At 38.0% G+C, this 16,534-nt stretch overlaps 1 protein-coding gene across 3 annotated transcripts in view; it reads left to right on the top strand.

The window, feature by feature from the left end:
• Appl (amyloid-beta-like protein) overlaps positions 1-16,293 on the top strand; it is a 72,967-nt gene extending 56,674 nt beyond the window's left edge. For all 3 annotated transcript variants that reach the window (XM_068391198.1, XM_068391197.1, XM_068391196.1), the window contains 7 exons: positions 217-471; positions 921-1,111; positions 2,750-2,868; positions 2,978-3,147; positions 6,466-6,741; positions 7,530-7,676; positions 12,784-16,293. In XM_068391198.1, the coding sequence (XP_068247299.1) occupies positions 217-471; positions 921-1,111; positions 2,750-2,868; positions 2,978-3,147; positions 6,466-6,741; positions 7,530-7,676; positions 12,784-12,891 (1,266 nt within the window). In that variant the 3' untranslated portion in view covers positions 12,892-16,293. The remainder of the gene's footprint in view (positions 1-216; positions 472-920; positions 1,112-2,749; positions 2,869-2,977; positions 3,148-6,465; positions 6,742-7,529; positions 7,677-12,783) is intronic.
• Positions 16,294-16,534: the final 241 nt, after the last annotated feature.

Below are 16,534 nucleotides of genomic sequence, written 5' to 3'. Positions count from 1 at the left end.
AATAGCTCCTGAGATTAAGTTTTGCTATTGCTAATTTTAAATGTATAATGATCTCACTCCACTAGTTCTGAACTTCAAAACTACCATTGGAATTTTTCAATAGTTTGTATTGTTACCTATGAACTCTTCATGGGTCCTGTTTAATCTGATTTCTTTAAAGTAAATATGTCGTGATTCATGTTCATAAAAGCTGTACGATTCAAATCCTACTTTTAGATCATGAAGGAATGGTCAGATCTCGAAGAACGCTACCAGGACCTCCGCGCCAAGGATCCACGAGGTGCTGAAGAGTTCAAGCATCGCATGACTCAAAGATTTCAACAGACCGTTGAAGCAGTCGAGGCAGAAAATGAGGCTGAGAGACATCAATTGACTGCTCTCCACCAGCAGCGAATTGTTGCTCACATAAATGAAATGAAGAGAGAAGCCATGACCTGTTACACTCGTGCTCTTGCGGAAAAACAACCAAACGTAGGTTTTGTGATGAATTTTTTTTATTTAATAAGTTCAAAATATCTGCATTATGTTAATGAGGAATCTATAATTTTTATAATTGATAATTTAGATATCTAAGAAGGGATATTTTTTTTGTGTTATTTTTTTTTTTCATTATTAGAGTAAGATTTAAATTTTGATATTGATTGATTTAGGAAATTAAGGTTTTAATTCTTGCTTTAGTACTTATGCCTCATATTTGTGCAGTTTTTATTATTTTCTCCAAATTTAAGTATCAAGCTGTTGTCGGTTAAAGAATTGTTCCAAACATTTTGATATAAGATTCCCTAATCAGAGTCTAAGTTACAGGTGTTTACATATAATATATCACAGACTTTTGATTTTGATATACTGTATTAGGTATCCATAATTTACAATTGTAACAGTTTAAAGTAAGTGGGTTCAAATTGTCATTCTCTTTTCAGACGCACAAGGTTCAGAAATGCTTACAGAAACTGCTCCGTGCTCTGAACAAGGACCGTCATCACACAGTCTCTCACTACAAGCACCTCCTCAACTCAGATTATGAAGCAGCAGACAGGGAACGAGATGCAACTCTGCAGCACCTGAGTGATTTGGAGCGTATGGTTAACCAGTCTCTCAACATGCTTTCAAGGTTGGTACACTTGAATATTGAAATTTTTAGTCATTGCAAATCCTTTTAGATTTGGGAAGATTATAATTGATACCAGTAGTAACCTATATCCATTGGAATAGTATTTAAACCTTAAGCTGGGTCCATTTGAGACGGCTCTTTTCGACTGGTTTCAGTTCAATTTCCTTCAAGTCAGTGTTTATTGCTGTCCACTTCAAGTGATATCACCTTGAAGATGCTGTATGCAGTAGGAAACCTGTAAATTCTCAACATATTTGGGCCATATTTTTTGCCAGAAAATTTTAGGTTGAGATGCAAGACCAAATCAAAACCCCATCTTGTAAAATGTTGAAACAATCACTCAAATGTCGTAAGGATCTACATGGTCCGTAAACTGAATTAGAGAGCTGGTTTTTGGCGAGAAAATAATCCCTGTTGTGGTACCACTCTTAATGGCTTTGGGATCTCTGAGAAAGAAAGTAGCTGTGTAGCAACAATTGAAATCATTGTTATCCGAGCTTTCTTTTTGGATTTCAAAGTTACACTTTAATGAATCTTGTCAGTGCTAGGGAAATGGTATATAACCAATGGTATAAACATCAAAATCCCCGTAATGTTTTATATAAACACTTAAAATCCTTGCCAGCCTTGAAGTCTGATGCAGTCCTCTCTTCTCAGACAACAAAAGCTTGTTGGACATCATCCAGAAGAGGTCTGTCTCTTCCATGTTTAAAACTTCTTTGGTGGTATAAGCACCTGTCTTGATTCTAGTGCTACTGTTTCTTTGTAGACTTTTTTGCAGTGTGCTTGCTGAAATTTTTTTGAATCTCACAATGTTTCTTTAAACACCTTACTATTTTAGATTTAACATGTTTCTCCAGTAATATGGAATTCCAACTCATTATTTGAGATGAAAATACAAAGTTGAGGCCTGCTTCATTATCATCTTTGTTTCCATTTCATACCCTGAAGGATGCCTGAAAACTTTAAATCAATCAATCAATCATACCCTGAAACCAGAGGAAAAAAAAACTTTCAGCCATGGCAGGCCATTTGTGGTTGTTACTCCTTATAGATAAGAAGACATGCTAGGACATATAAAGGCTGTGGTATATATCTGTGAAAGACTGGCGCCGCTGTTATTACCAAAAGTTTCTGTACAGTAATTTTGGTACCTTGTCTTAGGTTGCTTAGGACAGGTTCAATTCATTTGGAGACACATTAAAAGAGATTCACAATATTTCAGAGTTACTGAAATTACATTACAATGATGTAGTCACGTAGACATAAAACATATTAAACTGATCAATAAGGACATAAATATTTCTTTTCACTGATCAAATGGATTTTTTTTTTTTTCCATAGGAGAACCATTCTGATCTTATCTCCCACTATGTGGTCAATTTCAAAAATTTGTTACAGAGTTTGTTAAAACATAGCTTATTGTGTAACTTTTAGTATTTATTCTTATAAAGTGATCCTCATATACAGTTCTGTGAACAAAAAATCATTTATTCTTATAAAGTGATCCTCATATACAGTTCTGTGAACAAAAAATCTTATATTAAGCCATAATTTTGGCAATGACTAACAGTATATTATGCTGGAGGAAGATGTCCAGTATTTTTAGCGGTTCCAACTCTGTTTCTTATCTTCCAGGCATCCAGATCTCAATGCCAAGATTGGTCGCTTGATGCGTGAATATTCAGCAGCTCTGCGAAGTAAGGATTCTACTCCTCCTGAGCTTTCCACTCATGCCCCAGTTCCTCTGCCAAGTGGTAAGGTTTATTCTTAATCTCATGACTTACTTATTTAAGATATATAAAGCAATAAATATAAAGGATATGCAAACAGAATTTGCTAAATAGAATTTTTTTCTTAATACAGTAACCAAGGCTGACGATGGAAGTTTAGATAATGTCAATGATTCAACCGAAGGTGGAGACATCAGTGACGATGACGAAGATGAAGGGGAGACAGTAAGTGCAGATCAGAACAGGGATCTCAACGACGAAGAGGAAGATGATGATGAAGACGATGACGATGATGATGATAGAGTAAGTTGTATTGTATTGAAGTTTTTTATCTGTAAAGTATTTTCAGGCTTTTACTCGTCGGTGTAACTGCAGGGTTTTACCTCAATTGTGTTTGTGTTGAATGTCCTCACAGGGCCTATTTCCTGAGCTATATAGCCCAAATTGATAAATTTTATCCAATCTAAGAATGGAGTAAAGTTTTAGGTATATAACCAAGTGGGAAGAGACAAAAGAAATACTGTAAGTTAAAAGCACCATGGAGTAAGAAATTATGTGGGTCTAAGGAGTTGCAAATGGCCGTAATTAAGGATGGTTATCCAGTTGGGTCATCTGATCATGCCTTGATTTCATTAGTAGGGAAGACTGAGCAGACTGAAATGGCATTTTGAGTGATCTTTTGGGCTCGAATTGGTTACAATTGTATAGTAGTGTGTATCCTGTTGAGTAGCAATCTAGTCAACATAATTGATAGGCGTATCCCTTCTCGTGTGCTAGGGTACTGAGTGAAAGACAAACCATGGTTCAATGATGATTATAGATGTGCTTATTTGGAGAAGCAAGAGGCCTATTATCTTGGGAAGGGTAACAGATAAGATTTTACTTGGAATAACTATATTCAGCTTAGAGCTTTCGGTCAGAGAGTTTATGCTTTAACTGAATATTAATGCAATTTAGCCATAAAAGAAATCCTTTCTGGTACAACCAGGAACATGAGTGGTGGGCTAACCTTAAATCTGCACTCTGGTGTAAATGCAACAGTTCCTCCTTTACTTAAACCAGAATGCTCTGTCACTCGCTGTCCAAAGGAAAATTGCAACCCTTTTGGCTGGTGTGGTTGACAGTAAGCAGAGTAATGAGAAACTTGATCTTTCTCATACTTGGCTAAACTATCTAGTTTAGCTTTTCAATCTTATGGAATTAAAGCTCTCTTGCTAGAACTTGATTCTTATGTAGTTGTAGACCCAAATAGTATTTTTCCTGGTTTTTTTTTTATAAAGACTGCAGATTTCTTAGTTCCAATGTTATGTTATTTTGCGCAAGTTAGCAAGAAGAGGAGCTTTTAGCACTAGTTGGAGAATTGGTAATATTACTCCACAATGTAAATGTGTTTGTGGTAGCTCAAGTTAAAATGATTACCTTCTAATTTCCATAACTCCCATATTATCTAAAGTTTTTGAATGTCTTTTGGCAAAACGTCTTATAGGTTAGCTGAAGGTAATCATCTGTTCCATAGTTTGCAATTTGGTTTTCATAAAGGCCTTGAAGCTTGTGATGCCCTTTTTTACAATCTCCAGTACTGTACAGAAATCCTTTGATTGTGGTCAGGAAGTTTGTATGATTGGCCTTTATCTTGGTGTTGCCTTAGACCATGTTAAGCATGAAGCCCAAGCCCTTGTTTTCAAACTCAAACAGTTGTAGTGGGTGTGTCATTTCTTAGCATCATAGTAATAGATTACAGTGATATCTGTTGTTCCTCCGGGTAGTGTTCTTGGCCCATTACTTTTTGTACTACATACGCATAACGTGGTTTGGCCTAGAAAAGGAGCTTGTTCCATGTGCAGATGATGCTACTCTCTATGCATCAATTTTATCTCCTGAATGTAGATCTGAGGTTGCTGAATCCCTTAATAGAGATCTAGCTAAAATTAGTGCATGGTGCAATTTATGGGGCATGAAGTTGAATTCTAACTAAACTCAAAGTATGATTGTAAGTCACTCAAGGACAGTGGCTCCTCAACATCTGGGTCTCGGTATTGATAAAGTTTCTTTAACTCTCTATGAGAACAGAATAGAAGCTTGACCGACTAGTGACAGAATTTGGAAGGGTGTGTGAGAGAAGGAAGTTGAGAGTTAATGTGGGTAAGAGTAAGGTTATGAGATGTACGAGAAGGGAAGGTGGTGCAAGGTTGAATGTCATGTTGAATGGAGAGTTACTTGAGGAGGTGGATCAGTTTAAGTACTTGGGGTCTGTTGTTGCAGCAAATGGTGGAGTGGAAGCAGATGTACGTCAGAGAGTCAATGAAGGTTGCAAAGTGTTGGGGGCAGTTAAGGGAGTAGTAAAAAATAGAGGGTTGGGCATGAATGTAAAGAGAGTTCTATATGAGAAAGTGATTGTACCAACTGTGATGTATGGATCGGAGTTGTGGGGAATGAAAGTGATGGAGAGACAGAAATTGAATGTTTGAGATGAAGTGTCTGAGGAGTATGGCTGGTGTATCTCGAGTAGATAGGGTCAGGAACGAGGTGGTGAGGGTGAGAACGGGTGTAAGAAATGAGTTAGCGGCTAGAGTGGATATGAATGTGTTGAGGTGGTTTGGCCATAATGAGAGAATGGAGAATGGCTGTCTGCTAAAGAAGGTGATGAATGCAAGAGTTGATGGGAGAAGTACAAGAGGAAGGACAAGGTTTGGGTGGATGGATGGTGTGAAGAAAGCTCTGGGTGATAGGAGGATAGATGTGAGAGAGGCAAGAGAGCGTGCTAGAAATAGGAATGAATGGCGAGCGATTGTGACGCAGTTCCGGTAGGCCCTGCTGCTTCCTCCGGTGCCTTAGATGACCGCGGAGGTAGCAGCAGTAGGGGACTCAGCAGTATGAAGCTTCATCTGTGGTGGAAATGTGGGAGGTTGGGCTGTGGCACCCTAGCAGTACCAGCTGAACTCGGCTGGGTCCCTGGTTAGGCTGGAGGAACATAGAGAGTAGAGGTCCCCTTTTTTGTTTTGTTCTTGTTGATGTCGGCTACCCCCCAAAATTGGGGGAAGTGCCTTTGGTATATGGATGGATGGACTTACTGTTGACATGAAGATACTCATCATTACATACCACATACTTTTGAAATTTACAAAACTTATAGGTCCACAATGCAATGTATGTATGAATACTTCTAGATCTTCAGTAATAATAGGATTTGCTGCCATATATTTTGATAAAATTAGTCTGTTCTCTTCTGAAAAAAATACTTCTGTTTTCACATCAAAATATTTTGAAATTTATTTTTTAATCAGTATGTAAAGAAAATACCAACTCAGAAATTTGTAATCTTCAGTTACTAGCAGTGCCCTTATATTCAAACCTTTGGTTAAAAGAATTCTCTGGTCCAATAGATGATTTTCTTTAGCATGAATTATATGAATCCAATGTAATAGTTAGAATATGTTGGATACTGTCTCATGTAAGCATAAAAGGAAATAGAAATTCTGATGGAGCAGCCAAAATGGGAACTAATTTACTAATAACAGGTCAAAAATAACTGTGTTGATAAAATGGAAAAATTTTGTTAAAAAAAAATGTTCATAAATTATTTTTATGGATTTATTTTATATTCTTTCATTTACCACACAGAACGAGTCTGGCTCTGATGAAGAGACCTTCCCAGAGCATGCAGAACCCAATGGCATGACCCAAACAAGTCACGCCGAGGCACTGGAGAGCAACATTGAGGAGGAAGTCGTGAGCCAAGATCCCGTGGAGGTGGATACCCTCACTGTTGATGGAATGGTGAGAGAAGCCTCTCCTGTCCCCAATGTTTCCACCCCACCCGAGCCATTGTTGTTACACCACGCTGATGATGTACAGGTGGCTCATGCCCAGCATCACCAGATTTCTCACTCACAAGCTGTAAGTGCTCTTCTTTCTGGTTCCTTTTACGCCCAAAATGAGAAGCTAGGATTATTAGGTGCATGTAATTTGCATCCACATAAAGTGACAAATTATAATATTAGTATTGTTTTATATTTCTGTGTGAAATCAGTTTTTGTTGCATTGAGATTTGATTTATCGTAAGTAAAGGCGGCTTTGTTTATCAGAAGTAAAAAAAGTTTAATGACTGATTTGTCAGAATTAAAACTATAAGATTAAGGAGTTGCTAACTAAGATGTGAAATACCACGTATGGTAATAAAGTGTTTTGTCTATGTTTCTGGGATTGTCTTTCAGTACTTTTCAGTTCTTTTGACATTGTATGTAAGTGAAATATTTAGGTCTATTTTTTTTCTTACCATTAGAAAAATTTTAAAGTAAATAATGGAAAGTCTTCCAAAAGTTCTTAGATATACTGTAAATCAAAATTTGTTAATAAATTGTTGATTGATTTACATTTTCTTTTGCAATGATAAAAATTACCATGTATTAATTGATGATAATGTATTTCTTTTGTGGAACTTTTTATCATTTGGTATTTGTTAATAAATTGTTGATTGATTTTCATTTTTTTGCAATGATGAAAAATACCATTTATTAATTGATGATAATGTATTTCTTTTATGGAACTCTTTTTATCATTTGGTATTCTGGAGGATTAAACCTAGTGTACTGCAACTGGTAATAATAATTTTAGAAGCACTGTATCATTTAAAAAGGCCTTTAGAACATATGTTTGGAACTATACTACTTTACTTTCTTTTTCAGAGTTACAGTGTGACTCGCGAGTCATCTGGGAGTGAAAGTCGCGGAGTTTATTTCACTGTAGCATTTGCTGGCGTGGCTTTAATGATGGCCATGGTCGTTGGTATTGTTGTACTACGACGAAGAAATAGCACAAACCCCCATAACCAGGTATGAAGTTTGAATTCATTTATATAATTCTTGATAGTTGTTTTCTGTAGAGTTAGCATTTATAATTTTTTCCTTCATGTATACAAGGCTTTTTTTCCTTTATAGATGGTGAACCTGGGCAAGTAGTCCCGCCCTCTTTCCTGTCAAAGACTTTTCACTTTTGTCTTTGCCAAAATAAGTATGGATGCACTTTTGCAATTTATCCAAAGGATTTGATCATTTTCTTTTTCTTTACTGAAGTGATTGGTTGATTGTTGGATTCATGTAAATTTGGGGGAAAGAGCGAACCCTGAAATTGTATCTTGGCAAGATCAGTTATTTATTTAATACACTACACTTCTTGTAAGGGATATGATTTTTCGTAGTCATCCCCATGTTCCGATTGCAGATCATGGCCTCCCATTCAGTGGCAGGTTTATTCTTTGAAGTCTCAAGTCTTCTCCGGCTTCATCCTTGGCAATGGCCAAGATGATGCCAGTGTGACTCTATAGCACTTTACCCTCATTAAGTTCACCTGTTGCTGAAGCTTTCAGGATTACACCCCTGGTTTGGTCCCCGGGGAGAGTATGCTTCAGGAGCAAGGAAAACTGATTTGCATCAGCTGTTTCTCAGGGTTTAGTCGAGTGTAGAGACCCCCAAGTGATCGTCACAGAGTTTAACCTGTCTTCCTTAGGTCTTGAAGGTAGTAATTTCAGTGGTGATGATAGTGAGATCAATAGTAATTCCAGAGTCTATGATCTCGGTGGCAATCCCCGCAGTGTGTTCTAAGCCTAAAAAAGCTCCCATCCCTGTGGTAGTGCAAGCACTAAAGTAAGGTCTGGGAGCCAGTGAAAGCTGTGCATTTCATGCCTTGATGCTCATCATTCCTGTGCAAGTGACTTTTATGCCAACCACCCTTGTACCAGTCGTCACCGCCTTCTTATCAGTGGATACTTGTACCAGTTCAGAACCCTGTGTTTTGAATTGCACTACTCTCCAGGTGTTCAGTTGAATTTTTACATTGGTGACAGCCTGTGCTCACTTGCACTAGATAAGTCTTTTGATATATCTCGACTATTGGTTGATCCTGGCCTTCTCTGAGAGGCAGTTGCTACAGGATCTAGAAGTTGAATCTCACACCCAAGCAAAGGTTGAAGTATCTTAGCATACCAATAGACAAGCAGCAGTGGGAGTCATTCCTTCAGATGGGTGCTACAGCAAGCTTAGACAGGTAACAAAACCATTTCTGTCTCAGACACTACTTCAAGCTTGGTGTTGGTAAAGCTTTGTCAGTCATATTTTCTTGTTACAAAAATTCTTTCCTCAGGGGTGCCTCCACCAGAGATCCCTTCAGTGATGTTTGAAGGGTTACTAGTCAGCCCCCAGTAATCCCCTGAGCCATCATGTCCAAGTGGAGCAGGAGGTAATGGCTGAGCTTCCCTGGCGGCTGGATATAGAAAACCTCAACAAGGGAGCCTCGCTCTACTCCCCACACCTTTGGACTTGAAACTGTTCTGATGAAATGGGCACTTCAGTTTTGTGGTCAACAGAAGAAAAACATCTTCATATCAAAATATTGGAAATGCAAGCAGTTTCTAGTTCAAGCATTTTGAGAATATTTGATGAGGCACTTTGTAGTGTTGGTGAGTGAAAATACTACTATAGTGTCAATAAACAGGGGTTTGGTGTCACTCCCTGTCTGAAAGTTAACAGATGTACATCTGGGCGATGCACCACGCTGTAAAGCTTTCACCCAGGCAAGAGCTATCTACCAGCAGACACACATGGTTGCCAGGGACAGGTTGTAGGATCTGTGTGGTCCCTACATGCATAATGGAAAGGTTTCTTGCCTTTTGGAGCTTGCCCGAAATCGGCCAGTATACCAAATGCTCAAACAGGAAACTACACCCATTTTGTTCCCCTTTTCCAGACCTATGGGGAGTGTTTGAGGATACTTTTAGCACCCATGGAATCACCTGAACATCTACACGTTTCCTCCATTCAGCCTGATTTTTTAGCCAATCAGGAGAGCGTTAATTATGCCAGGTCTCGGAATGAACCTTGCTGCTCCCAGATGGCCACAAGCTGAGTGGTATCCAGATCTGTTAGCATTTTTACTAGAGGTCCTTAGAGAACTACTGTAACAACATGGGGAACAATTCTCTATCAACTGTATCTTGAGAGGTACCAGCAATCAGTGACTTACATTTCATGGTTGGAGATTATATAGAAATTCTCAAGCAAAATGCTTTTTGCGAGGGACTGTGCAAATGTCTTGGTACCTGCTACAGTCCCCTTGTAGTTGTCTACCAAGGAAAGTGGGCCATTTTATGAGATTGGTTTCCTAGAAGGGGTACATCTCCGACTGTAGCATCACTAGCACAGATTGTAGACTGTCTGTCTCATCTCTTTGCCCTTTTTTCCTTGAGAAAGGCCTCTGTTGCTGCTGTCTTGGGCTACAGCTCAGCCTTGCACAGTTTTATGACCGAAGGTTAAATCTCTCCTCGTGGGATGTGTCCATTCTCATGATGAACTTCAAGCTATCTAGCCTTCCCTGGTACCTCAGACTCAAAGTGGGAAATGGCCCATGTTTTCAGGTCTCTTGTGGTTACCTACTATACAAAAAAAAGTAGGTAATTTGCACAAACACTTGAATAATAACCAACGATGAGGATTGTGCCTGAATTCATGGCTAAAATCCACAACCCATCGGCAAATGCCTTCATGTTTGAAACCTTCACCATCCCCTCTCTACGTGAAGCGTCTGTGTCATAATCCAGATTAGATACATTTTTGTCCCTTGAGGGCTCTGCAGAGCTACCTGCTGAGGACTCAACATCTCAGTCCTGAGGGTTGACGACCATTCCTTAGCGCTGGCAGAACCAAGAAAGAGGTGTTGAAGAACACTGTCTCATTCTAACTTTGTGAGACAATCGTTAAAGCATATAACTTTTACATCAAGGTTGTTGAGGTACCAGGTTGGACAAGAGTTAATGTATTGAGAGGTATTTGTTTCACTAAGTGTTTCCAAAAGAACATTGTGGAGGGCCAAGTGATGAAGGCAGAAGTTTGCAAGCATAGAACAAACTTCACAGTCTTTTATTCAAGGGTCTCATCAGCGTTCCATGGGCTCCTGGCTGCACTTCCGCTATATCCTTCTTTACCTCTGTTCTTGCTTCCTTTCTTCCATCTTGTTGTCCAACCTCCTACTGTACCGTATGGTGTAACCATCCTCCCATAATGAGGGATAGGATGCTGGAGGGAATAACTACTCAACTCATCATTTCAGACTGCATCTCCCCTTCAGTGGAAAAGATTCCTTCAGTGTCCTAATACTAGGTACACATCAATTACAGGCTAGGTCATATCAGCTTTTTCATCCTGATGAAGGGCTAAAAGGGGGTTGCTGGAGCTACCTGTTTTTCTCTGCTGTTAGCGAGACTGACAATTTAAAGGTTTAAAGGCCACTCATGAATGGCAGAGGCAATGGACAGTGACATTACTCTATCAAACAGGACAAATGCCCTAGAGACTGACCATATTACATGTGATCAGTGCCCAAGCTCCCCTCTCCATCCAAGCTAGGACCAAGGAAGGCCAGCCAATGGCTGCTGATGGCTCGGCAGATAGACCTGTAGGCTCCCCCAAACCCCCATCCTTAGCTCACAAGGATGGTGAGGATGCAGCGACCAAAGGAACTAACGAGTTTGAGCGTGACTCGAACCCCAGTCTGGCAGATCACCAGTCAGGGACGTTACTACATCGACCACACAACCTAAAAGAAGAACCAATCAATTCAGTTCTAGGGGAATTTCATCATCCCACCAAGTGACTGCAGGGTTTAAAGGCTGAAAGCTTTGTATGTGGGTGTTAAAGAAGTAATTTGTATTTGTTCCAACAAGAAGTACTTACCTCGAACTACTTTCTTAGGCGTATCTGGGATCTCCTCCCATCCAACCAGAGTTTTGTGTAGTTTACCCTAAATTCATTTTCTATGAGGGGTAACCTCAAGGCGGAGTGATACGCGCCCTGAGGCTAACCCTGGGTCAGAGAGCATGCTTGCTCAGGTCTCGACCTCCAGTTCTATGAGGGGTAACTTCAAGGTGGAGTGATACGCGCCCTGAGGCTAACCCTGGGTCAGAGAGCATGCTTGCTCAGGTCTCGACCTCCAGTAAGTTCTCTGGTCGCGTCGCAATATCATCTCGCCGCTCTCCTTAATTTCAGTGTGACTTGTGTGTCCCCGACCCTTTGTGTCCCACGCGGTACCCACGTGGTTCCTTTGTGCTTTCTCTGTACGTGCTTGTCTCGTAGTGCTTCTCCTTCATCATGGAACATCTTCACCGTTGTCCTGGGCCTATGTTGTTTTTCTACTCAAACAAACTCATACAAAAGTTCAACTTTCCCACCTGGGCTACCTCTGTCCTGAGCCAAAGGTCAAAAGTGAAGATTCTGACAGGAAAGTGCTCACTACCTGTTGTTAACAACCTCATTAATGCATTCATTAGCTATTTTAAATAGTTGCATGAGCTATTGTAATTAGGGTATTTTAGATGATCATAAGCACTTGAAAATATTAGCTTGATTAATGATAGAAATAAAATGCAAGGAGGTTGTAGAGAAGGAAAAGGATATTTATTTCTCAGCTAGTCTGAAATACATTAATACCTTTTATTAAATTAAATAAACACAGCAATTATGTAGGAGCATTAGGAGGAGCAAGGCTGTCATATACATTGTGAACTAAACTTGAAAGTAAGTTGTGAGTTGAAACCTATTAGAAACTCTCGATCGTGTACACCATGTGTGGTCAAAACAACTTTAATAGCGTTTAATTAAGATATTTTGCGGATTATGTGTTGAATGAACTATACTTACTACAATTTGTCATACATGAAGCTCAATCCATTACTTGTATGTAATATTTGTTCCACAAGTGATCAGCTCAGCTGCTGCTACTCCCTCTGTTACTGATATTTAAGTCTTTACTGTTATAACCTGAAAGAAGAAATATATTAATTGACTCTGTGGAGTAAACATTTTACTGACATTAATTAGGTTATTTTTAAGTTTTGTTTGAAAATCTATCCATTTTTGGAGTGAAGTAAAAGTTATCTTTCTTTGATGACAGGGCTTCATGGAAGTCGACCAGGCCATCACCCCGGAGGAGAGGCATGTAGCCAATATGCAGGTAAATGGGTATGAAAACCCAACATATAAGTACTTTGAAGAAAAGTAAAATATGATAAAAAAAAAAGTGAAAAAAGAAAAAATACTCTCCACGGGGGGAAAATTTAATGATGCCATGATCTCTTTTTATCTCTATTCCATCGCAAATAAAAAGTAAACGGGGGAGTCCCCTTTTCCTTATCAGACACCTGTCAATCAGAACTATTTGGACTTGGAACTTGAAACTTTTTAATCATCAACTCATGACCTTTGTATAGTGAATATACAAGAGAATTGGTTGAAGTGATCAAATTAGTTGGGGCTTAACAGGTGCTGATAATTTTGTACTCATTCTTTTCTGGATCATGCATTGCTGGCGGCACCTTGTGCTGAGGGAATGATAAGGTAATTATCATCATCTAACTATATCACATAAAACTTTTTTGAAGTCTAGAATAGATTGATGCTACATACATTATTTTTCAGTCATGATTTTGGATTGTAAATATTCTGAATGCAGTGAATAAGATTTTTTGTCAGTTTTTGAAGCTTACTATGGCATGCTAATGAAAGCAGTTCTTGATTCAGAAATGAACTTTTTAAAATTTGTGGAACTCCAGCCTTATGTCAAATTTTATTAGCCTGCATATGAATACACCATTGTATCCATCACCGAGGATGTTTTTCAACCATTTGTAATTATCTGAAGCAGTCAAATTTCAAGAGGAAAAAATGTGCAAAGGTATATTTGCGGTGGTGTACATAACGACATGAAACTTTCTAAGGAGTCATGGGTCATTTTCACGATAATTGTACATGTGGTTAATCATGTCCTTACTGATAAAAAGCCTTGGTGTAGTTTTCAACATAAGTGATGCATCATGTCCAACATAACTAGGATATAAACAATTTTAAGATAGAAAAATCATAGGTTTTTTTCATGCTTTCATGGAACATTAAATATAATCTTGCAAAATAATATTGGCCACTTATGTTGTAAATTATTATTATTATAAACTTGTAACAGTATCAGTGTTTCTAGTCAAAAGGATTTATTTTGAATCTCATTTAATCTTGCGGGACCTTATTTTTTATCTTATATTGGGGAGATCTATCATATGATTATTGAATATTTGTGAAAGATCTTTGTTGTGTTCACTGGCCAGTTATGTTAAGGAGTAGCGTTGTATAGTTAGTCTTGGCCATCTGTTATGTAGGTTTACTTTTGTCCTGAGTCACTGATAATGTTGCGTTTAACGGGTTGATTGACAGGCCAGAAAATCCCTAGGAATAAAAGTAAAGGGCATTTTAGCCGTGTCATCAAGAACTGAGTGGCCTCATAACATTATTTTTGCGCAGTCAAGTAAATTTTACCTTCTACCAAATAGGACAATATTATATTTTTGCCATTATCCACTTTATCAAGGTGCGGTTTAGATATTCTTTTGTTGAGATGTCTCGGATAGACTTTTAGATCTGTAAAGATTTTTTTTACATATACATATAAATATATACAATATATTTTTGATCCATTATTTAGTTTTATGTATGGCTATTTGTCTCCCAATTGGCCTTTTCTAAGTGATGAATATGCTCCCCATGTGATTTGATTTATTGAAAAAAATATTCACAAATCTTGCGTACTCTTCATAAGGTTTGTATTATGAAGGGGGAATTTCTGTAGCCTCATGAGGCTAGACTTTTTTAAACAAAGGCTTTTAAGGGTAACAAATTAGCAATAGCTTAAAAGTCTTTTTTTATGTGACAAAGGCTTTCGTCATTGGAGAACAAATACCCAGCTCTTAGTAATATTCTTCGTATATAATATATATATGTACGTACATGTAAGTGTTGCCGTACGTACATATGAGTGTTGCTGCTTGCCTTCAGTAAGCTGTTGTGCAAATATACACACACAAACACATATACAAATATTTCTTACATCTGCTTGTGCTTTTTCTCTGAAATAGCCAAAGCAGTCTGGAGACATGGCATAGGTTGTAATAAGGTGTAGTTATATTCCAAGTGGCCCAAACTAATAATGGAAAAAACAGGCAGTTTCTTAGTTTGATGGAGGACTAGCTTCAATTAAGTGAGGCTTTATATACCATATAAAGTGCTGTTTTGATTAGTCAAATAGTCCAGGTTTTATTTTTGTTATGACACAAGTTTTTTCTAGCGTCCTCGCGCATCCCAAAGAGCCAATTCCTCTGGAATCCGGGAATGATAGTGATCACCTTAAGTAATTTATCCTTAATATACCTCTATATGCCATTACTTATGCTCTATTTCTGGGTTACCATTCCTCTTTTCGTTGTGATATTTCTCTTGACAACAGAACAATTCTGAAAGTTACATTCCCTCATTTGTCATTTCAATACTCTGTTCCATGATGTATATGCGATCTAGTTTGTCGTTCACTCACCTAGAGGCAGTACATAAAAGCTAACCCAGCCACTCACAACATATACATTAGATATATATATATATATTAAAGCATGTACATATGAGTGGTGCCGGGTTTTGTCCTATCATAGAGCTGTATCATTTTATACTGCGTGACTTTTTCTGTAATACAGATTTCCCACAGTCGTTTTAATACAGTAAATTGTTTAATTTATATAGTGCCAATAGAAGGGTTCCTTAATTGTTTTTATTCATTCTTTTAAATTTAAAATTTATATTTTCATGTAGTAGTGTAAAGTATGTTTCATTAGCGTTTTTTGTTACGTTGCTAGTTAATTGACCGACTATTTACATTCCTGTTTGCCTTATTTTACTTTGCTCATAGCTGAGGAGAAATCGTCATTGTAGAACTTACTTGCTAGGCTGTAAAGTGGAGTCACAATTAGGTATAGTATCAACATTTATTGTGAATGAAAGTCAATGACTCCTTGTGGAAGTCATTCAAGTGTGTAAAAACTGGATTGAGTAGCTACAGAAGCTGCCAGGTATATCAAGTGTCGAGCCACATATCATGTAAGGTGGAAAATCACGGCCTCTGCAATATGCGCTATTGGATTCATTCAATGTCACAAACTATTTGAAACAAGCAGGAAGTGAACTGTACTTAGTTTGACCGTAGAATTAAGCATGCAAATCCTAACTCAAATTTGTCTGATAACCAAATAATTAACTTACATGGAATGTGTCTTTAGTGTTCTCTAACCACTATAGCTTAAGAGTCTGTATGTTTCACACACTAGCAGGTTAAGTGGTTTCTCTGCCTCTCATCTCCCAGAAGTACCAAATGTAAAATAATGATTGATAGTAAACAGGTGGTTGTTTGTTAGCCACCAATATATTGGGCAGCTATTTTTTGTCTCCATGGATCTCTTTTAGGTAATGATTGCTCAAAATTAGCACAGCTAATCAAATTGTATGCTACTTATTGAGAAGTGTAAAATAAAACTATACTATGGGAGTTGAGGATGTACTTGATCTGAAATAAATGTTCCAAAAAAATGGTAAATGGTGTTTAATTTCAGCCCTTTTAATTTTGACTGACTTAGTGTGCCAAGTGGATATTAGTAGCTCAGATTCTTCTCTGTGAAGACTTATGAAATAATAATATCCTATGGCAGTCCAGGCCTTGTGGGAAAAAGAAAGTGAAGGAATGAGAGACCAAACCTGAAGGGATGTTAGGCCCAAGGAATAGCAGTAAAGCTTAGAAAGTCCACTAAAATTGTTTATTAAAAATTGAAAGGTTTGCA

The sequence above is a fragment of the Palaemon carinicauda genome, chromosome 17 (genome assembly GCF_036898095.1).
Source record: "Palaemon carinicauda isolate YSFRI2023 chromosome 17, ASM3689809v2, whole genome shotgun sequence".
In the NCBI taxonomy this organism is placed as follows: domain Eukaryota; kingdom Metazoa; phylum Arthropoda; class Malacostraca; order Decapoda; family Palaemonidae; genus Palaemon; species Palaemon carinicauda.
Note: the sequence above shows the minus strand (reverse complement) of the source record. Positions and strands in the feature narration are given on the sequence as shown.